Source organism: Strix aluco, chromosome 5, assembly GCF_031877795.1.
Source record: "Strix aluco isolate bStrAlu1 chromosome 5, bStrAlu1.hap1, whole genome shotgun sequence".
Taxonomy (NCBI): domain Eukaryota; kingdom Metazoa; phylum Chordata; class Aves; order Strigiformes; family Strigidae; genus Strix; species Strix aluco.
In genome coordinates this window covers 75,259,954-75,283,880 of record NC_133935.1, presented here as the reverse complement: position 1 = coordinate 75,283,880, position 23,927 = coordinate 75,259,954, and the positions used below count along the sequence as shown (strand labels likewise).

General features: G+C 39.0%; 1 protein-coding gene across 3 annotated transcripts; it reads right to left on the bottom strand.

Moving 5' to 3' along the window:
• Positions 1-1,174: 1,174 nt before the first annotated feature.
• NAPEPLD (N-acyl phosphatidylethanolamine phospholipase D) lies at positions 1,175-23,204 on the bottom strand. Of its 3 annotated transcripts, none has more exons than XM_074827869.1 (5): positions 22,962-23,204; positions 11,368-11,680; positions 4,746-5,392; positions 3,562-3,676; positions 1,175-2,298 (listed from the first exon to the last, which is right to left on the bottom strand). In XM_074827869.1, exons 1-5 carry the CDS (start codon positions 23,156-23,158, stop codon positions 2,173-2,175), a joined length of 1,398 nt encoding a protein of 465 aa, XP_074683970.1. In that variant the 5' UTR covers positions 23,159-23,204; the 3' UTR covers positions 1,175-2,172. The 3 variants fall into 3 exon arrangements, with proteins under 3 accessions (XP_074683970.1, XP_074683971.1, XP_074683972.1); XM_074827870.1 differs by lacking the exon at positions 22,962-23,204 and adding an exon at positions 22,710-22,955; XM_074827871.1 differs by lacking the exon at positions 22,962-23,204 and adding an exon at positions 22,371-22,662.
• Between the last annotated feature and the right edge of the window lie 723 nt (positions 23,205-23,927).

Sequence of the window (23,927 nt, the reverse complement as noted above, 5' to 3'; positions counted from 1 at the left end):
ATTAAAAGTTGATCTCTTCATCCTCTGATTTGCTAGCCAACAGAAACAAGTGACCAGTGTTCCCTTTTCTAAAAAAACATGAAAATTATTAGTGTTGTCTCAGTCATCATCTTCTGGTCTAGAAACACCTCTATTTTTAAATGCTTTCTTCATAGAGCAATGCTGTTGAGATGTTTTGTATTCAGGCAGGACTCTCCAAAGTGTCTTCATGCAAGTGTGTCTAACTTTTTTATCCCACACCCTAGATGGAAGCTTACCAGCACCAAGCAAAGCATAACAGTCACTGTTCTACATACAAATGAATTAATAGATGCAAACCAAAACATATGCCCGTACTGACATTTAGTCTCGAATCCTTCTCTGCCATGTGGCTGCTTATCTAGGTATGCTGTATTTTAGCTTCACTCTTTCTTTCTAAAGTACAGAATTTCATAGAATAGTCTACTGATGATTTTGAAAACTAAAAAAAAAGCCCCAACAACTTCAATTTTAACCATGTCCTTCAAAGTACTCAAAACATCCTGCAGCTTGATGTCCTCCACAATATTATGAACATGTAATATGCATTATATTATCCAAATTGTTATTGAAGCTATTCTGTAAATATGTGGCCCAACAGAGACTTCATCTGAAATACCCTCCCAAAATCAACACTGAATGACTGAGAGTAGTTTTAAACCAGTTTTGAACAAATTCTGGTGAATACATCCAGATCATGCTAGAATTACCTCTTCAAATAAAGAAATCTTGGTGTTTGTCAAACATGAATCCCACCAAAGAAATATAAGCTACTTTTTCCTAACATAAAATTGTAATCCTCTGTATGAACTTGGACTAACTGATCTTTGCCTCCTTGTGCTGTTCTTTGTTGGTATTAAGATCTATAAGAATTCTAGGACTTCCCAATATAAATTTTTAAAAGTTAACTGGCAACAGTTAAGATTACCACAGTTTTGGTCCTAGCATGAAGTCTCATTAACTGGTTTTAATTAGTTGCCAGAAGTTCATATCTGAATTGCAGGGAAATAATGTGTCTCTTTTTTATTTATATTCTTGAACATAAAATGTAATGCACAGCAAGACCAAAAAAACCCACACATATCCCAGAGACCAAAACAAATCATGACCAAGAAAAAATGATTTGCCAGTGAACTATGAAGAACAACAATATGCCTTTTTATTGGCAACAATAGGCTTTAATTCTATAAATTAGCATGGCAATTTGGTACAGATACATTTAGCCAAGTTTTACAATACTGAACAATGTTGTAATCTCTCATTTAACTTTAAAATTATAGGGAAGTTATAAGAAAAAATACCGCAGCCCTTGCTTAAGACTTTAAAAAAAAAAAGTACTTAGTAATAGGCTGAGTCAATGCAAAGACAAGCGCCATTAAGGGATTCTTCCATTTCAGGTACTGCATTTGACAAGAAAGTTATTTTAGACACATTCAGGCCTAACTTAAAAACATTGACAAAACAATGAAAGTGTGCAGATACTCTGGCCAGCAGTAAGTTTTACACATCAATGATGCAATATTAAATTATCTCTCTCTTTAAAAGGCACATTTCTTTAGATCATTGTAAAATTCAGCTTTTGTGGTTCGTCAAGATATGAAAATGTAGAAGCACTCAGTAAAATAATTATTTTACTGTGCTTGAGCTTTAACAACACAGCTGTATTGGAAGACTCCACCCCACAAAACATACAGTGAAGCTATCAAGGCACAGGACATAACCTGAAGATTAATGACTAACAAGTGGGAGATGACATTCTAACAATGACTAATTCAAGTCAGCCATTAATTCTAAGAATATGTCCTGTGCTGAGGTTATTATTGCTGCTGCAGGTAAGATGAAGAGGTTTTTTTTAAAAAAACAGTAATTTATCAGTGGTGTACATAAGAGTTGAAACTGCAAGTTATTCCCAGACAATACCTTAAATATTAACCAGTTTTTTTTAGATCACCTCTCAAATTTTATAAACAATATAACTAGTAAAATTTATCACGAAGTTGGTATGCAAGTTTTAGTTCTGAAACTGACAAACCTGGCATCTGAAAATCCAATTCACTCCAGAAAGTCTATTTTGTAAGTACATCATATTAATATTTGTAACATTAATTGCTAGTTCAAATCAAACAGGGTGTACAAGGAACTGCTACTGTTTCATTACTCAAACCCATCATTTGTACTCAACTCCCGTGATTCTCCGTGGTTCAAGACAAAGAAGTCGTCTTTTTTCAAGCCGTATCTTTCAAGAGCTTCATTCAGTTTAACTGGAGGGTCCAAGTAGTACTGGAAAAATAAGAATAATATGAGGGAAAAGATACCATTGCAGCATTTGGGGAAGAAAAAAAAAAAAAAAAGAATATCGCTGCTCTAAACAAGACATGGTTTATATTTTAAACGTTATCTAAAGTGGGGAAGGGGGGAGAGACATTTGTCAAAATGTTTGGTTTCATTTGCAGTTATTAAATGATAAGAATACTGATTTACAGTTGTAGAGTAACTAGCAAGGCACAACTTAGCATCCAAAATTCAGTCTTCCACGTATTGAAGTAGCTCCCTTAGAAGCAGAAATGCGGTAAGAGTTGGCAGGTCAGCAGATGGCGCTTTCTCTCGGGCAGTAAAACAAAGTTGTCAGCTTTGCTGTTTAAAAACTAGTGCCGTTTCAGTAAGGTCCCCCTGAAGTTACTTCATTGTATTTGTTACATTTCTGAAAAGGCATCATCAGGAAGAAATCATCCAATTTTGTGCTTCTAAATGCATAGCAGCATTTGTACTGTGGGCACTAGTGACTGTTTATTGGAAGCATCGGGTTAGAAAATGTTATATCCAAGTTAAGGAAAACATATCAGGTAAGCATAGGTAACAGCATCAGGACTGAATTATAAAATAAAGTGGCACAACTGATACAAAGACAAAGTTACAAAGTTGAAAAACAGCTACCAGACAAGGTGTATCAAAGGTGATGTAGATACTTCCCTTTCAATGCATTTTTAGTCATTGTGAATGTACCTGGGTAACTTCCTTATTACAACTGGGGACTTGGGACGGGGTGGGAGGGGAGTGAAAAAAAATTTTATTAAAAAAAAAGAAATCAGCATCTCAGAATAACTTAGTTTTTCATATTCTTGCTGGTTTAACTACAAATCAACTATTAAAAATACTATTCCATTTATTTATGAGACAGACATGATTAATAAATACTGTATTGACCTACAGGCATGCAATTCTTACTGTCTCCAGGTGATGCACTGCTGAGTTTACTTTTATTATTGCATGCATGTCCACACCTTTTGGATGTCAGAAATCCTCCACATTTGTTTCAGTAACTCTGTACTTTCAAATAAATGTTAACAGAAATATTTTATGTAACTGGAAATGAAAAGCTAAACATTGTTTTTAACTGCAGTACATATAGTAACGACTTTTCACTTATACAAAGTTTACATTTTAAATATACATTTACAGATACTAGGTTAAACTGCAAGAGCAAACCTTCATTAATGCTGTGTACACAGGAAATCTGAGCTCATGTATAGCATTGAAATTTACCTCATTTGCTAAAGCAAAGGTCCCCCAATGAATTGCTACAGACTTCTTTGCTTGAACATCAATATGGATTCTTACTGCTTCTTCAGGATCCACATGCTGGTATTTCATAAACCACCTACCAAAACACAAAGTACATTTTTTTTGTGTCACTAATTCAGTGCAAGATTTCTTCTTTACTTTCATTGGGTAAGAGACAAAGAATCTAAAACTAACTAACTAACTAAATAAACGAACAAACAAAAAATCCCCGTCTAAACACTCACCTAATCAAAAAAATTACGGATCATGTATGTCTGAACAACATACGGAACCCTCAAAATCAACAAGCTGGAATATACCAACATACCCACGAAACAGCAGTTCATGTATTTCACTCCCCTTTCAAATGGATTTTTTCTTATCTATATTTTTAATAGCATACGGACATATTACTGGTGCCTTGAGGCATTAAGGCCATAGATTTAAATCCATCCCTGAAAAAATTTCATGCTAGCAGCGCACACCAAAAAGTGTGTGCTTCAGAAGATAGCCTGAGGGAACGGTGGTAAAACAGAAGAGAACCTGGCAATTCTTGAAAGATACTGGATTTTTACCATGTTATTCAGATTCCTATTTTCCTTTCCCAGCCTATACAGGCTTTGCTTCCAGCCTTATATGAGTATTATCATCTAAAAGTTTAGAACCCTGTCGTAAGTAGGATACAGATGCCTAAACAAACGGATCTTTCATACCCTAGAAAGGAGTCACCTTTATCTCCAGGTAAGTTGCAAAAACAGAGTAAAGCCTGAAGCAAGAGAAAAATGCAGCAAATTGCATGCATCTAAACTGGTTGGATTAAGTGATGCTATTTCAGAAAAAAAAACCCACAAAGTAATTACAGATTTTTACTCCATATTTTTCATGGAAGAAAGTCATCTTGCTGTGCTTAAGACTGAAGAAAAAACTCTTCAAGAGCATCACACATACACAGGCACGCATCCTAGGTATTTCAGCTCTTCCAATTGCCTGCTTCTTTTTTGTCATTCAGCAGTGTCCTTTCGCCTCAGCAATTTCCTTCTTTTGCCTCTACATTCTAATGTATATTCTTAATAAAGTATACCTACATTTTTTACTTCTGGGTGTATTTCTTTGTCATCAGTATATAATCTCATTTATGTATTTTGATCAAACTTTGATTTTCATACCTTGGTTCATAAGCTCCAATGGGGATGGCTGCAAGATCAAAAGGTCCAAACCTTTTACCTATCTGTTCAAAAGCAACACAATACCCAGTATCTCCTGAAAAGAAAAACCTATTCCAAGGTCCCAAGACAGACCAGCTGCCCCAAAGAACCTTGTTGTCATCTGTCGCAGTCCTTTTGCACCAGTGTTGAGAAGGGGTGAAGACAAAAGTTACGGCATCGTGACCAGGGACGCAGTTCTCTTCCCACCAATCCAGTTCAATCACGTTCTCACAACCGCATCTCTGCATCCAGTCCAGGAGCCCCAGAGGCACAAACCAGCGCAGCTCACTCCCAAAGCGTTCATTCAAACTCGTAACAGTGTTGTAGTCCAAATGATCGTAATGGGTGTGGCTGATCATGACTGCATCTATTCTGGGGAGCTGCTCTACTGTGCATGGAGGTCCTCGGAAGCGCTTGGGACCTATCAGCTGAGTAGGGGAAGCTCGCTGGCTGAAGATTGGGTCAGTAAGAAATATAAGTTCATCCATTTCCACCATAACTGAGGCATGTCCCAACCACGTGACTCGCATACCAGTTCCTGTCTTCCCAGCAAGTTCTGGCTTTTGAACAAAGTAAGGTTTTAACACTGGAAGCTCTTTATCAAGTTCCTAGCAAAAAAGAACACAATATGCATGAGATTTCAGAATGTACTTAGCCATGGAACAAAAACTGCATACAAGGCACAAATCATTACAGTCAAGATTTACATTTTGTTTATATTTTTAGGCAACCACAGAACTGCAACACAAAACAGATGCCTTTTTAATGGCCACTTTCCCAGCTACTTCCTCCTAGTTTCGTCTCAGGTTTTTGTAACATTTTCACTTCTCTGTCGAGAGAGAGAAGAGAGAACTTGAGAGTATCCCATCAGGCCAGGAGACCTACTAAGAGAGAGAGAGTCTCAAAGCATTGCAGTGAAAGCACTGCAAGGCACTAACAGCATCCTGGGAAAGGCTTTGCAATGGGTTGGCCTTCCTAACCTGGAAAAGAATATGTACATTACTGTTACTGTAACAAATGTTCAAGTCTAGTTTGTGCAACTAAATGATGCATCCCTTAAGTCCTAACATAAACAAGCTGCAAACCCACCGATGAAAGAGAATGCCATGTTCCCAACAACATTCCACAAAAGCCTTTAGCAGACCCCCTCTCTTCTCCCCATTACATACAGAAGCAGCACACGGAGGTTAACCTCACTTGGCTAGTGTTAGCTTTTATAATTCTCTCTTCTCATCTGCCAATAATTCAATGAACATTTGTAAAACAAACTCATTTTTAAGATGGATCTTAAGGCACTTAGCTATTATTCTTGTGATGTTTTATTGAAGCCTTCAAGGTAGTTAAAATTATTAATAAATCACTGTACTGAACTCCCTGTACGTACAGGATACAGTCCCATGAATGACTTCGAATCAACCTAAATCCATACTCCCGTGTAACGAAGTTATGGAAACCTTCTCCCACCTCCCGTCTTGTTCCAGCAGAAATACTTACACAGTCCCCACTCAAGTCTGATGGGCGAGAGAACTGATCCAGCTGAACATTAATCCAGAGAAGGAAAATAAACACCTTTCAGCTTGATCAGCTTCCAAATTTGACTCTGTATGTAGGCTCAAGTTGGCACAAAGTAGGCCATGGCTGTACATTATCTGCTGAAACTCACTGCCCAACCACCACTCAATATCTCATTTGAACCAGTTACATTCTTCACTGCAATTTGGTTGAGATGCTTAAGCAGAGGTTTGAGTTATAATAAATAAGAGTTTTCCTATTAAAAATGACAACCAAACAAAAAGCCTTCTCAGAGTTCCTGACCACCTTCAGCTCTGCCACAGTGTGGCTAAGGGTCTCCTCCCAAACAGTTCTAGTCTGAACTCCTCACATCACGTTAGAAGAATTTTCCCGTGTTAGGCAGCTTCTACAGACTCCTGACACTCTTCCCTCCCTGGTAATCACAGATGTCCCAGTACTTCTGGTTCCTGGTCAAGTTCTCCCTGCAGTCGTTGGTGCTCTCATTCTCTAGGTCTAGGATAGTAAATCAGTGCTATCAGCAAGCTTATACAGAGCTGACCTCCTGCTCCCTTAAAAGTCCAGCCGATGCTGTGACAGTTTCGGAGTCTAGGATTTCCGTTGCTAAAACAGTCTTGACAGCTTCAGGAAAGTTAATTTCTCCACAGTATTTTATTGATTTGGAGGGCATATGTTGGGGAAAAACAAAACACACACACCTCCATCCCCCTGCAATTCTACTGTAAGTAATAAAATATTGATGAAATTGCTTTTTCTGAGAGCTAATGGACAAGACATGTCTACAGGAAGAGTTTGATTACTGTCTCCAGAAACGAAAAATAGATAACCTTCTATAAAGCTGAATCTAAGGTTAGTACAATACAACCACTTAATTCATACAAGAACAAAGTATGAGTATTAAACTGAGACAAACTGCTGCTTCTCCAAGAAAGCATCACTTTCTTACATCTATTTCATTCTAAGTACATGGGAATGACACTGGCAGCAGAAATCTGGACCACAGAGAGTGTTATATTGTGACATTTCAATTAAAAAAGAGTGGAAGATCCATAAAACCAACATAATACTCAAAAATGGAAATTAGGACAACCCACCAAATTACACATGGTTAAGTCAACAAGTCAGATTATATCAAAGAAATTAAACTCAGATATAGAATTTAATAATTAATTGTCATAATGCAATTTAGGTCAGTAAATACATTTTTTATGGAAAATGTTCTTTTTAAGTAGCTGTTTTTAGAGGTAGACAACAAATTATTCTGAGAACTCTAAATGAATCCACTTTATTTTTGCTGACATTTGACACAAACTAGTTTTTAAAATCAGCATAATACAATATTAACAATACTAAATGGATGAAGAACTGGCTGATTGGCAGATGTGAACAATTAGTTCTTAACTGCAACTCAAATATATTGTACTGGTTTGGGCTAGGATAGAGTTAATTTTCTTCCTAGTTGCTCCTATGGTGCTATGTTTTGGATTTGTGCTGAAAAGTGTTGATAACAGACTGATGTTTTAGCTGTTGCTGAACAGTGCTTACACAGCACCAAAGCCAGTAGGCTGAGGGTGCACAAGAAGTTGGGAGGTGACCCAGCCAGGACAGCTGACCCCAACTGACCAGAGGAATATGCCAGACCATATGACATCACGCTCAGCAATAAAAGCTGGGGGAAGGAGGAGGCAAGGGGACGTTCAGAGTGATGGTACTTGTCTTCCCAAGTAACTGTCACGGGCAACAGAGCCCTGCCTCCTGGAGATGGCTGAACACCTGCCTGCTGATGGGAAATGGTGAATCAATTTCTTACTTTACTTTGCTTGTGCATGCAGCTTTTGCTTTACCTATTAAACTGCCTTTATCTCAACCCATGAGTTTTCACACTTTTGACCTTCCAATTCTCTCCCCTATCCCACTGCGGGTGAGCAAGTGAGCAGGTGGCTGTGTGGGGCTTAGCTGCCTACCAGGGTAAAACGACAACACATTTGCACTGTTAAAGGCTTTACAGGGATGTCACTAGGATCGACACTATTAAGTATTTCAAACAGTTGATTTAAAGATAGAACTAATCACTATAAAAGGCATTTGTAAAGGACACACAGACAGGAAGACTGACAAATAAAGAGTAGCACAGTTCGAGAAACCGGTATCCTGACCTATTTAAACGAAATTCTGTGAACAAAAGTCCAAGGCAAACCAAGAGCACAAAGGCAGTGTAACTTGGAAAGCATAAACTCTGAATGAGATCTACATGCTTGTGATACACAGGCCTCTGATCCAAATCAGTGATTCCTCAGAGGATGAGATCAGAAATCAGGCATTTTGTTGAGCTATCATACTAAATCACAGGGAAAAAGCTGAAGAAATTACTTCTCAGTGCATGGAGTTTGTGTTTGGGGTTGTGTTTTTTTAATATTTTACAAAAGTACACTAAAATCCCCAGAATTACCTTTTAAAGCAATAAGGACTCATTACTCAACTCTAAGATTTCAAACTAGAACACAAGTTCTACTGGTAGTATACTTCATATTAAATTCTTAAAACTCATACAACAGGATAAACCAACATCATGAACGAAATACATAATCTTATGGAACTCTTATCCTGCTATAGTACATTTTGTTCTCTGTCAGACTAACCAGAAACATATTAATACTACAAGAATCCTAACAGATCTTTGAAATATGGCATTAATGTCAAATCAGCTACCAACAGAAGCAAAATGTGCCTAATACTGTCTTATCTTCATCACTGGAGTAATACAAAAATTCCTCCTGCTGTGCCCTTTCCCCCCTCCCATGTTCTTTCCTTCCTAATGCAAAGCAAGAAGAAACACATGACAGGCTTTGGTAAGACTAGCTAATTAGCTTAGGATTTTTGGTGCTTAGTGCATACTGGAATACCACTGGACTTTGCAGAAATGAAAACAATCTAAATTGCTGATCCAACAACTAAAGATACTCCAACAGCACTGAAAAAAGTTATTAATAGAGACTGTAATGAAAATACAAGAAGTCTATGCATTCTAGATAATGATACAGGCTTGTTGTGAAGGCATGATTAGAATACATACAGCTTTTACACAGTGAAGTACATATCCTGGATAATATGCCTTTTTTTTTTTTTTTACATATGCAAAGCACTTGGTACAGATAAACTGAACCTGCTCAGCATAGCAGGGTATCACTAGGCTCACTCAGTGTGGAAATTAAAGTAGGAGTCTGCTCAAAGGACATGCTATCTAGCAGTGCTAAATAAAGTATGGAGTCCTTAGTTTGAATTTTAAATAAGCTCAGAAGTACTTTACAGGTTGATTTAGGTGTGGAACAACATAGCTGGAAGAAGCATCAAAATGGCTGAGAACTCCAGAAGTGCATTTCATTGATCCCTATCTAGGTTTTTGTATTTCTGATTTACTTCACCGAGCTCCTTAATAATTGCAGGCACTTAATTAAAAAAATTTCATATGCAAAGCAATAAATTTAGTCCAAAATGAATCCCAAGTGGGTCAGAGAGACAGCTTTGCAACTGGTACAGCGTGGATTTCTTTGTAATCATCCTTTATTGCAGGGATAATCTGTAAATTAAAGGGGAGTGCTGCAGTTGTCCACTGCCATCAGAAAGCTATATATTCTGCACTCTGTAGTACTCCTTAGCACTGCCTTCTAGGTACTTCAGTCACTAACCAGGCTTCTCACTGGTGCTGGCCAGATACGAAGTCTATTGTGCACATACGGAATAGGGCAGCGGTCAAAGGCAATTGAAAATGCCAGGGCATGAATTTTACACAAATGTGGCCCAAGTATCACTATGCACCACACTGCCTAGAAAGCTGTACACACAGAGGCACAACTGCGGTTACTACTACAAGGTGCAGATAGTGTCTAGAAGCAAGACACCAAATTTAAAACAGTAAATTGTTGGAAGGGATCCCAAAACCAACATAGGTTTCCTGTGCTTTTTTCTGAAGTCAAATTATTATTATTATTATTATTATTATTATTATAGAACAATTACAGCCAAGATTATTTCTCCCTTAAACGTGTTCAGTACTAAATATCCTTAAAGAAATCCCTAAACCTCTGACCATCATGTATTAATAAGTAACATGGCCTTCCTATCCATGAAGTTGATCAAATTCCTTCCTTCACAGGCAATTCATATAAAGATAAAAAATGAAAAGCTTGGATGCTTAAAAGCATTAACAACACCTATTTGTTCAAAAACACTTTCCCTGGTTCTGCACAGTTCAGCACAGCTTTTCTGAATGCAGTCAACACATTAGAAAATACACTGAGAAGTAATCCTAACTGTCAGAACTGTAGCCATCGTAACACTTCTTGTGGCCACAAAGATAACCTGTAGCTTTCCAGTATCCATTACTCTTCATGGAAAAGAAGCTTTCCTCAGAGCTTGCTTCCCCCGCCTCCTTCTTTATATAGAATATCTGACAGAAGCAATACAGGGAAACACCATTATCTATTCTTGGTGTAAACTGGCACTGCATCTTTAGTATTTCAATACAAATACTTGCTCCTGGTATACAGAAACAGAAAAACATAGATTTGCGAACATGACAGCAACATAAATGACAGCAACTATTTACTACATTTTTATGAAAAAGATGTAACGTACATAGTAAACAGCAATCTGGGAAAAAAAGGCAAAATTTTTAAAATTAGGTATTCCACAGCTATTTCATGCAATACCAATGATGTTAGTAGTAAGCTTCATAAGGCAACACCTATGAAAAAGAGTGTAACTGTAGTTTATGACTGAACTAGGAGGCCATTTTTGTTGTTTTTGTAGATATAAACCTAGCTGAATAAATTAAAAGGTATGGAACTAACAGAAAGGAGAAAAAAATTAAAGAGGCAGAAAGTATTAACCCATCTTTTGAAAAGATAAAGTAATAATAAAATCAGAAAAACAAGACTTAGAAAAGTCTCCAAAAGATGCCTAATAAGTATTAGTCAGAAACTGTCCTGTTTTATTGATTAGAGCAGAGGAAAAAGCAGTCTAAATCAAGAGCAGAAAACACGCAAGTATTTACCTGCTTTGAGCATGGCACATTGCTGTTATTTTTTTCCATAAGGGACCATTTCAAAATATTTGGCAAGGTTGGTGATTTCCATGTTGGCCACGGGTTGACAAATTTCCCATCTTTGCCTCTCTTTGATTTAGTTACATCCTCTTCTAATCTGTAGTCCAGTCTGAAGCTTTTCCTGGAGGTCCTGGAAGAATCGCTGCCCCTGGAACCTCGACCTGAATTCTGACGTTTCCTCACTGCTTCTTTAGGGTACTGGTTACACGCAGTCAAAGGCTGCTCTTCATCCGTTTTCTTATCCATATCTTTTTGAGGAGAACTAAAATAAATTTTAAATTAATCAATCTTTTCTTGGACTAACATCAACATTAATAAGATTGAATGTTCTCACACACATCAGAAACAAGCCTGTCCTTCTCATTTTATGATCTACTGTATTTCTACCTCAACAAAATATGCTTTTAGAACAGTAGCTATTACACAAAAGACTTCAAAAACATGCTGTGGCAAGCAGACATGAGATCTCTTTGTAGTTCAGGCAGAATTTTACTCCCCGGTATGCACAGCTTCAGATACTAACACTATTGTCTACTAACTGCAAAAGTGAGGGGGAAGGGTTCCTTAATTTACATTTTGGAAGAATAGTAAGTTCCTCCTGAAACTTATGACATTTAGTGCCTGATGTAATATGATCCTGCAAACCTGTCCAATAGATATTGGAACTATACAGTACCTCAGGATTTGCCTGTATAGTGACTTTGTTTTGTAGTAAGAGCACCAGACTCATGTAGCAGTAATAACACACTACTTAGTAGCTGACAAGATGCACATACATGCAGAAAAGTCAGAACACAAAAGACATTTGTCCTATTTCCTATTTTGTCAAGAATGAAGGAAAAGCTCATTGTAAAAACAGTAAAAGTAACTGTTTCAAATACAATTCTGATACACATTTAACTGAACTGACTAGTGAAAGGCCACAGAAAAATGGAACATCTCAAATCGTGGCAGCAATGTTTATTCTTACTTCCATTGTGAAATACAAAAAAAAGTGAGAAAATAACTGACAAAAGCTTATTTCTATAAAGCCACAATTCTGGCACATTTCTTTGAAAACTGCAAACCCAGTAGTCAGAGTCTCTTATTCCAAACTGCACTTACGTGTTGCAGAGTTTAGGAATATGGAGTCCTACTATCTCATTATATCCAAGGTAGAAGAAACAAATATCCCTACTTTATTTTAAAAGTTGCTAAAGCTAAATGCTTTCTATAATTATTTTCAATATTTCAGTTGAAAGTAAATAGACTGTTCTGACAGTTTTTTAAAAAAAATAGGTTGATATTTTAAAGATCGCACAACTTTCTGGTACTTACAGACTCTACCTGATAAAAAACTAGAAGATGACCAGTAATGAACAGACAGCATGATATACTGCTTAGGTGCAGGAATAATTTTAAATAAGAAATTGTGAAGTCTGTCCTGTGGAAAACTCTCCACCACATGTTTTAGCCTATCTACTATTTCAGCAACTCAGATACTCAAACTTTAGCTGCATACTCATACGAGAAGCACTAGGCTGATGTACCAAAGCCAGTCCACTCAAACAGCATTTTCAGAGAACAGAATTCAAGCCCACAGTCTTCGAAATTGTGTAACTCGTTGTGCCCCTCATAAGTTCATAATTACAGGGAAAAAGAAATATGTTACTGCGACATTACAGCTAAGATTTTATACAGATATAAGTGTTATGAAATTGAACCCAAATACATTTACTGGTGATGCTTCAACTTCAAATGCAGAGCCTGTCCCTGCTATTTCATCAACAACTGATTACCAAACAGAAAGTATGGTTTCAGTTGCAAAGATATGACAACTGATAAATATTGTGAAATTTTCTTAACAAAAGAACCATAATTTTGCCATACAGTATAGATAAAACATTAACATATCAAAATTCACTTCTAATAAAGAAGCATGAACTATGTTCATAAAACATTGCTGACAGAATTTTTTTGTTAGTACCACCCTTGGTCATCATCTTGTTTTAATGTAACTGCTTTGTTCTCTAGTTTCCCTGTAGTTTTACTGAAACTACTCCATTTATGTTTTTTCTATTTAGCAATAAGATACCACACCTGCATCATAATTTTAATTTAACTGTTGATACTCCTAGGATTTTTTCCTCTATTCCACTAAACATTTACTGGAATCAGCTTTCAATGGAACAGCCACCCAACTTGCTCTATATCATTTTAGGCAGACATAAATAGTAACAGAAATAATCAGCACCACTAAAAGACAGACAGAATACTCAAAAAATTGTAATGGATATTTTAACTGTTACTTTAACTTAAGAGATTTTTTTTTTTTTTTGGCATTCTTCAAAGAGCATTTTCAATGCCAAGTCAGCTTATTAATTTAGCAAAGCACGCAGACACAGCATAAAACATCTACTCTTCTAGAAAGCATCATGAAAACAAATCACAAAAGTTTAATCAGATAGGTATTTAATTCCAGGAAATTCTTCTGTTTACATCTCAGATGTCTGATTTTTAAATATATATAACTCCCGTAATTATTGTTCCCACGAGCCATTTTATATTAGAGACTAGAGTGCCTAAGGTTTTGTTTTTAAGCTTCTGTTTATCTATTCATTCATCTCTAAAATAGGTGAATTCTACTTTTGCTTAAATTTTCATATAAACCTTTGATCTTATTCTGAAAGTATAAACCTCTAGGGGAAGTAGGGATCAACTACGCTAATTAAACAAAGACAATGCCAAAGCATTTAAGGCACTGCAGGTATCTGTCTGCCAACATATTTTCCACATGATGCACATACATGGCTTTCATTAGTATTCCATAAGCAACTGATGGGATAAAAGACCTCAGTGCTCACAGAATACTTTAAACCCTTTTACATGCATAAGAAAGAAAGGGACACATTTACAAACAATTAACTGACAAAGTATTCCTGACAAACTGTAGAGTCCTCTGAAGTATCAATCCTGCCAGTTCGTTTCTGTTTCATTTAAACTGGTAAAATACATGCTAGAATATTCGTGGAATAAAGAAATCTAATTTTTCTTATTAAAAAAAAAAAAAAAGGTACATGATCATTTCTTGAAAGCCACTCATCATTAGCTTAAAGTAAAACTCAAACAGTTGTTCATCCAAGGAAATTTTTATCCATTTGCAAAAGAAAGCCTCTACAGACAAGGAGATGTGGCAGGTATATTTTAAATATTAGAAAACCAGAAATGAGCTGATTTTTCATCCAGCCTTCCTGAATTCTTCCCCCCCAACAAAACAGTTTGACATTTGAGAAATAAATTTAAGCACTGGATTGCCAGCCAAATTATGAGCAATAGAGACACCAAAATCGAACTGGAGTAGAGTTGTGTTCACTTGGGAGGGGCAGGGGGAAGGGGTCATGTCCTTGATGAGTATTTGTTATTGTAAGGTTCCACAAGAAATCTTCTATTGTCCACACTTTTAAACAAAGAGGAAGAGGAAAACTACTATTTACTCACAAGCCTTAAACTGCTTTCTTAACAAATGGAACCCATCCTTCAGGATGAGGTGACTTACCCCCAAACAAGGGCAAGTGGATTGTCACCATTTGTGAGAGGGCCTCAGGCAAGATGCAACCCAACTACCCTCTCTGTGCTCAGAGATGCTTTACTGCTTCGACTGAATTCAGAAAAGGAAATGGACCAAGACGTACAGACTACTAAAGGAGACCATTAGTCATGCCAAATCCACTTGGCCAGAAGGTACTCTAGACAGAGGGGAAGAACACCAACGTCTGATGAATAGGATGAAGCCTAACATGAATCAAAGCGCAGAGCTCACAGAACTGGTTTTCCAGCACCAAATACTAAGGGGCCCCTAGTACAAAGCAGGAGAGAAGTTGTAGATCAGGCAGGGCATGGCATGGAAAACCCATGTCTTATGTCCCAGTAAACAGGTTTACACCTGCAAACAGGATATGACCCCAAACCTGTTGTCCTAAAGACTCTTTATTTTAGCATTGCTTATATAACTGAAACATGGACACAAATATTTTGGCTTTGAGTCTTCTGTTTATATAGGAAAATAATTAAAAGTTTAACTAAATATTTTAATATTTTCTGTTCTAAAAGAAGGTTGGAAACAAGATACATTAACATTACAAGAAGCACTCTAACATTAATTTTTTTCTTTTTAAATGGTCTTTTAAACACAGCTGAGCTTCAAGCCAAATTATTTTAATTTTATTTGAAGAAATGCATCAACATAAAAATCTACTGTGTGAGTCTTCACCTCTTCCACCCAGCCTCCTCTAACATCCACTACTCCACAACTGAAATGGATGTTGTTCCCCTGCTAAGCATACAGACACGCTACTAACTGTGAAGTCTACCAGAATAGATTTATCTTTCTTTTCTACACATAAACACGGTCCTTATTTAACAAATCCATAAGCTAGAAAGTTTAAGAAAGAGTTACTATGAAGCTATGGTTTACTGGAACCCAGTAACATCCACAAAACTTTACACTTACCTTACAAACATTCCATAGCTTTCCAAATATCCTTAATTTTCTCTATTTTTGAAGTAACAAGTCTGGTTCATTTCTAACCACTGCCTCTCTGTATAGACTACACCCAGAGCTGGGCTGCACTACACATCAACTAAAAGGGACAGCACACAATTCCTAGCACTTCCTCACACCACTGTAGCTTTACCAAAGCAAGAATCTGAGCCATATACTGCTACACAACTTGGAAGTTTTCTTTCAACACACATATTTTTTTATGACTGCAAAAAGCATACTTTTTGGCTTGAAACTTAAAAAATATTTCAGCTAAAAGATATCTGCAAACACTAGGGAGCATATAAGTAATTTTTTGAAAAAAGGCTTCCGCACGCTCAACTATCAAACAACTGTCAGCTAAGTTTTGGCTGTGCTTTTATTTTTCCTTCAGGTCTGAAATTGTCTGCTTTAATTAACAAACAGTTTGAGACTGGAAAATTCTGAATGCATTTAAACTTTTATTGTGCAGTACTTCAGCATCATACCACTGTAGACTTACCAAAGCAAGAACCTGAGCCTTCTGCAAACTGTATACTGATACACAACTTGGAATTTTTCTTTCACTATACATTCTTTTTTATGACTGCAACATCATTTGCAACAGCAATTATTCCAGATGCTCTTGGTCTTAGGATTTCACAGAAAGAAATCTCTCTAGCTTACAACTAGCTGATCTATAAATACTTCTACAGATTTCCCATTAAAAGTTGCAAGCAAGAACAAACATTGCAGAAACTTTAATTCATATTATTTGATATTTCAATAGCCAGCTTGGGATTCCGTGTGACATCTTACTTCCGTATTTTCCAAACATGCACAAAACAAAAAAATCCATGCTAGTACAGCCTTCTTCCATTTTCGGATGTACCCATTGCACAGCACAGCTGTTGGTTGCCAGCCCGGTTCTTCTCTGTTCCCAACAGATCTGTAAGTATTCTGACTCTACAGTGATCTTGTGTACTGTTCAAGAAAGATGAATAATGGAGTTGATAATGGGGAGAGTTATTTCTGTTTCTATTAACAACCTCATAGAATTAGGATGAATCCTTCACCATTCTTATATAGTTTTGAGGATCAACAGTAAAACAAAGCAAAATAACAGAGAAAAAAATTTAGTTACAAATAAAACAAATGTGAAGCATCTACCCATGGTCCTCTGTTGTTAGGCATATTCTTACAACAGCTGTATTACCTAAGCAGCCACCATGAGCCAAGCCATTTCTGCCCTCCTTACACCCCCAGGCTTGCCAAAACAAACATTTGTGTCCACATGGTGAATTAGTTCAAGAAACTGATCTAGCTGATAGTCAGTTTTTACCTTCCCATCCCCTAGAGAAGCACTTAATTTTCACCTGCATCACTGTGTAACCATGCAAGTGTTTATACCAACAAACTGGCTAGGACAGGGAAGGGTGAGAACAGGAATTTACTCTTGTAAACAAGAACTACTTATGCCAGTGCTGCTATAAAAAAACTAATTCATTAAATACCCTCCATTTAGAATTCACGCAGTGTAGCTCAGCTTCATACACCACCAAATCAGGTCCAAGTTAGGTTCAACGATTCCCCCCCTACCCTTAATATGCTTCATTTTCAATCTATTCCCTATCCAAAGTTTCATTCGCATTTAGTACTAAAGCTGCTTAAACTTTCATATTATAATCAAATTTAATAGCTACCTATCACCCAAAAGGCAGCCCACTCCCGTTACTACACATTCCGACCTCTACCTTCCTGGCACTCATTAAGGGAACCAAACCAACAGAAAGTTATTCATAGCCATTACGAGTGCCTATCAGCTACACCCTTATATGCCTCTGGATACAAATGCAAATAGGCTGCACAGTCAGGTCCATCAGTAGTACCTGGAGCCAGCTATTTCTCAACCCTGAGTTAAACCTGATCAGCTATGGGCATTTTATCAGCTGCATAAAGATGCCTCTTCCTGGAACTGGGAAAATACATAACTACTTTCCCATTGTTTCCAGGTGCCCCAGCTGGGGCTGTCCCTCTCCAATATGAACACTTTGTAGTCCCCAGACATGTTCATGAACTGTATTTAATATTATAGAAGTTTTCTGTTACATGCATATTCTGCTTAGCTTATGATCCCTGATATGACAGTAGTTGTCCATAGAGGCTACAAATATTAACAGAGATGACAGACCCAGTAGCCAATTTCTTTAGATATACAAACCTATTAAAATAAATTCTTTCCCTCTCTACCCTCACCTTTTACTGCAGTCTTGAATAAAAGTATCCAAAAGTTGGCATGTAGCCATCACATTTAAAAGAGCAGCCTAGACTATCATTATGATTAAGCACAAGAGCAGCGTAATTCTGTGCTATTGCTGAAGCAGCCACCAAAGGAAAGCAGGAGTCAATTTTCCCTGCACCAGAACAGAAAGTGCTTTCTTTTGCTCTCTCTAAACAACTGATTCCATATGACTACATAATGTATAGTGAAGAATGTAGAAAACACAAGAGCTGGAATGAAAGCTTTCTTACCTGCTCTGCAGGACTCGGACTGACAACAGAAGCAAGGTTTGTGCATTACAGCTGTGTTATGGTATGCAAGACAATAACTGGATCACAAATCAAATACAGACAATTTTTTAAATCAACAGAAAAATAATAGAAGGTAGCACATGCGCACAGCTGGGCAGATAAACCCTGGATTCCAACAGCAATGATAATCTCCATGGATAGCCCTTCACACTTGTACAGAATTTCAATAAAGCTTTTCCAACAGAGCAAACATGAAATTTGTACCAACCCAGCTACAGGATCTAGACCCCAACTTTAGTGTTCTGGCCCAGCTCCACTCCTGTAAGTAATTATGCAAACGAGTAGGTCATTGGTTTCAGTTGGTCTACTGATGTGACTACCGGTAATAACAAAAGGCAAACCTTTCCAGGATGGGGCTTACTGTTAGAAAAAACAACCAAACTTTAAAGTTTAGCATTTATAAACACAATTTAGCCATTCCCATGCGTTAATAGCCTACGCATCTTGGTTTTAGTATTTTAAGTTATTATGTAATGTTGAAGCTGCTAGCACAGATTTTCCTTAACTAAAATAAAGTTTTAATATATTACAAGCTTGCACTCCATCCTGACAGTAAAGGTTTCCCATCTATCATCTTATGTCAATTAGATATGACTAAAAATAAATACTACTACCTGTTATGAAACTAAGGCTCCACTTTAACATACTACGGTAGAAATCTGATTTCCTTCATAACACATGTCCATAGAGGCAAGGTAAGAACTGTTTCCATAAAAATGCATAGAAATCATGTTAAAACCTTGATCCGTAGGATCCACAGGGCAAAGCAGGATCTGAAGCAGTTCACTTATAAACAACTCTGGCACTTTTATGTCTGCAACTGTGCAATTGCTATCTCCACTTCATTTACTAAGCCTTTTAATTTACTTTTTCCTTTCCTCTCCATGCCAGAAGGGAACAAAGTCGTATGCAAACTTTCTCTAGACTCACACCAAGAATAAACCCTAAAAACCCTATAAAACCTCAGTTGTCCAGGAAGTGCAGCAACACCCAAGCACTAAACTAGTTTTTATTTTTAAGTTAATGCATAGTCATACAATTTTGTTTATATACATATTTAAATGCTTGTCTATTTGACTTCTTCTCTTCAGTTCAAAGTCCAAGCACGAAGGACCCAATGTCATTGCTCTGCAATATAAAACTATTTCCCTAAATTCTTTGTACATCTACTTAGATTTCAACATAAACTCAACTTCTGCTTGTCCCAGCAACATTCTGTCTCTCCCTCTGTCTGTGTATGCATGTACACACACCCCATAGATATATGAATTTTATAGAACTATTTATAACGTTTGACTTCAAATTTATTGAAATCCAAACAAATCATTTCCAGGTCAGTTAAGATAAGGAAATCATAAGTTTCTCTTTGTTGAAAAATATGTTTGTCTTGAATGCAACTGTTCCCATGAGTTAAGCTAGAAGGTCATCTGCCTTTCCAAATATAGGTTTTGAATCACCAAAACTTCATACCGGAAAGCCAGAAAGCATATGCGATACAGCACCCTTATGGTTCTTTAACTGAAACACAGCCATTAAAAGAAATTGCAAGTGATAGAACACCAGACACAACAAAACACAAATACCCAAGGAAACTGGAAATGTCGCAACACATTAACATTTTTCAAGACAACACTTTTTCCTATAGGTAACCAGCCTTCTACTCTATCCCTGTGACTCTAGATTATGATGTCTCTTCATGTGCTCTAAATGAAATGCAAAGTGCTTTGGTTGTTAGTCAACAACAAAAGTGTTAATATTAAAGTTGGTTTGGTGTTTTGTTTTGGTTTGGTTTTTTTTCTTATGGAAGAGTCAAGGCACCTTTCCAACACAAATGTGAGCCATCTACTAATTTTGGAGGCACCATCCTAAATATGTAGGTGTTTTAAGGAGACTAAGTGTTTAATTTAAACACACCTAAATAGACACACATAAACAACTTGTTATTGCCACAATCACATTATGAGAAACAGCTGAACCTCACTGAAACCCTCCCTCAAAAACCAGTCCACAGCACAGGAGGTTTCTGCCGCAACAACTGATACTATTTCCAAAGAGTATAAGCAATAAAATTTGAAATCTTATCGTAAGCCTTACTCAGCAGACAGTAGCACTACTAGCTCCAACCATGGTAACAGGTCTTAAACAAGAAAAATCTCTTGATATACATTCCTTATCACTTGACTTTTCACTTGCACAACATCTGATCAAACCTTGTTTTTCACAGTAGGGACACAATGGCAGCAAAGTGTTTTCATAGTGCCACTTGGTAACGCCCAATTCTCTTTGCTGAACAGCTTTGTAAGGTTTATCTGCTTGGGCATAGTTGTATGCTATTCAAACCCAAATCATCCTTTCTTTATACAGCTGCTAAATATTAAGATATTACAAGCAATCAGTAAAAAAATGTAACTTGGTTTGAATATTTTTAGAAAATCTAGGAAACAAGTGCAACATTTGGTTTACAGAAAAATCCTTTTTACCCAAAGCTGCATTTAGACACAAGATGACCAAGTGATTTACCATGGTCCTGGCTCTGAGTGTATTAGAAGTAGGATTCTGATTACAGTGCTAACCAGCATACTGCAAACTACATACTTGCAGCAACTGACTGAAAAAAATTAAAGTGAGATCAGGAAGGGACTCATAGATGTAAGGAAAGGAAAAAAATAATTTCACAGCAGGTGTTACATATAAAGGCACTAATTAATACTGCAGCATTTCCATTTTTCTCATCATAGACAAAACAATTGCCTTCCCATTTGCAGAAAAGAAAAGCTATTTCTGAATGGAGAGTTAGCAGTTTTGGTTTAATCTTGAGCCTATAAAGGCTGAGGAAATAGCAGATTCCTGCTGAGGTAATTCCTCAAATCTACTTAGTCAATACAAGTGAAGAAAATAATAATAATGGATTGCTTCCTTTTAAAAACGCTGCAGATCTCTTTTGGTTTGGGCCAAAATGAAGCCAAATTAACTGTTATTTATACCTGAAGAGTTTCACTGTCATCCCTTCCTCCTCTCCTGAATGTGTCCTGTCCATCTAAATGAGTGAATCAGACAGGGCTTTCCAATCTCCAGGTATTCAAAATTCCCATTATCTTCATATAAGAGGTTTTTCAATTTCAGATCATTTGGGGCATTTCTAAAGCAATTGTTATGATAATTCTTGCATTAATAAGATAAAAATCTTATTTCTTCTTGTATTCCTGAAACTCTTACCTATAAAATGGATCAGGCTTCCTACTTTAATAACCGATAAAGCTGCTACTATGAATTAAAAAATACATGACTCTTTTCAAGGCTCTTTTGCCAGAAAACAGAAGTGATTTTCCTGTCGTTACCTTTCATTTTTGATGTCACTTTAGTCCGTGTAGTTTAAAAATAAAGAAAAAATACTTAAGTACTTTCCTTTAAAACTGAAAACTTGCTCCACAATCGCCATTTAGCAGAGTAAGAAACCAAAACCATCACTAGAAAAACCATCACTAGAAAAACTGCAGAAGTTTAATATGGACTCCACTGCACGCCGTCAAGACATTCAACAAATACTTTCCCTAAATCCTTACTAGAGATAATTGCCGATCATTGAGACTATTTGACTGAATTGATGACACTAAATGACTGTGTCAGTATCCTCCACTTCTCACTATACAACGCAAGAAAAATGCTCGCGATAAACAACTGTTCGTGTTTCCCCTTCAAAGGAAAACATTCGCTACACCGTCAATACCACAAAGCGGGTTTTTTTTATATAGGCGATTATATAACTTGTTTCTTTCCGAGCACCACCGCAGCATGTTTTACTGTCAATTTACGGACAGTATTTTTAGTCTCCATTTTCCTTCCAGGACTTTTTTCCTCTCACCGGTGCAAACGCCTCTCCCCGTCCCAGGCAGCCGCAGGGGCTCTCGCCGACGGCCGCGGCGCCGCTCCCCGGGCCGGGCCGGGCCGGGCCGGTTCCCGCGCTGCGCCCGCGCCGCCGCCAGCCTCCACCCCTGCCAGGGGCCGGGCCGCGCCGGAGGAGCCGCCTTGCACAGCTCCCCTGCGGCCGGCAGCCGGGGCTCGGCCGCCCCCGGCACCTCGCCCACCGCCGAACTTTTCCGGGCGGGACGCTCTTCCCCGCTGCCGCCGGCGGGGTTCCCCCTCGGCCCCGCTCCCCGCCGCCTCCCGCGGCGGCACAGCCCGGTCCCCCCGCCACGCTCACCCGGCGAACGCCGGTACCGTGTGTCGGGCGAGCCCCGCCGCCGTGCTCGGAGCAGGTGCGCAGCGCCGCGCTGCTCCGGCCCGCCTGCCGCCGGGCGGGCTGTGAAGGCGGCCGGTCGGGCAGGTGCCTCTCCTCCGGACGGGCACGGGGGCGGGAGCCGCCGCTCGGCTCGGTCCCTCCCTGCCCACAGGACGGCGCGGGGGCAGCGACCCCCGCCCCCGGCGCGCTGCCTGCCGCCGGAGAGCCGCTCACCTCCCGGGCTGCCGCTGCCCCTGAGAAGTCTCGTCCTCCTCCTCCTCCTCCATGGTGCCGCTCCACCCCCTCCGCGGCTCCGCGGCTCTCCAGCAGGAGCCGTTGAACGGCTGCGCCTTCCCACCTGGCCCGCCCGCCGCTGAGGGCAGCGCGGCCAGCTGCAAGCAGCAGCTCCACAGCGCCCTGCCCCGCACCATGGCGCGGCGGCCTGCCCGCACCCGGCGGGGCCCCGCCGGGCGCCCGTTAGCAAGATGGCGGCGGGGGGGCCGGCGCTGAGGGAGCCGTGGCGGCCGGACGCCCTCGGGCCCGGAGCCGTGGCGGGGCTGCCACCGGGCTGCTCGTCGGCACCGGGGAAAGGGAAGGGCTTGGTTCCACTCCTGGCCGGCCCCGATGGTTGGTAAACGCTGCCCGCGGTCCCACGTGGGAGTACGAGCTGCTCTGACCACCTGGTGCTGCAGTGAAAAGTTGCCTAGACCCGGTTTTCTTGGGAACCTGAACTGGTGCCGCCATCGCCGGGGGGTACCGGCGCTGACGGGAGGAGCCGCCTCCCGCCTCGCAGGCCCCTCTATCCCCGTCGCCGTTTCCCCAATGTTGGGAAGTTAAAACTCGTGCCCAGGTTCCTCCACGTGCTGGATTACAGCCACCGCCTCCCTCCCTGTTCACGCTTGTGAGTAGTTCACACGCGACTCCAGCCGACTGGCTGGGAAGTGAGGGATTTTGAAGCACCCAATCCAGAGAAATTAGGGTCTTAGAAATAAATATGCATTTTTTTAATCTTTCCTTACCTCCTTAAGCACATAATACAATGGAAGTTAAAGGACAAAGCTATGCAACTGTGATACGGAAAAAAATCATATATAGCTGCAATATGAAATCTAAGACTATCTGGAGCTCCGAAAACACATTTATGTACATGTAATCTTGAAGCTCAGGAATGGATGTCCAGTTGATTAGTGAATAAATCTT

What these genes read in the sequence shown, in the direction of transcription:
- NAPEPLD (XM_074827869.1), bottom strand. Translation starts at nt 23,158, where the DNA reads ATGGTGCGGGGCAGGGCGCTGTGGAGCTGCTGCTTGCAGCTGGCCGCG. An exon ending in GGGCAGCGGCAGCCCGGGAG is followed by an intron (nt 11,681 to 22,961) that starts GTGAGCGGCTCT and finishes AATTTATTTTAG; the next exon opens with TTCTCCTCAAAAAGATATGG. An exon ending in ATGTGCCATGCTCAAAGCAG is followed by an intron (nt 5,393 to 11,367) that starts GTAAATACTTGC and finishes CTTTTTTGCTAG; the next exon opens with GAACTTGATAAAGAGCTTCC.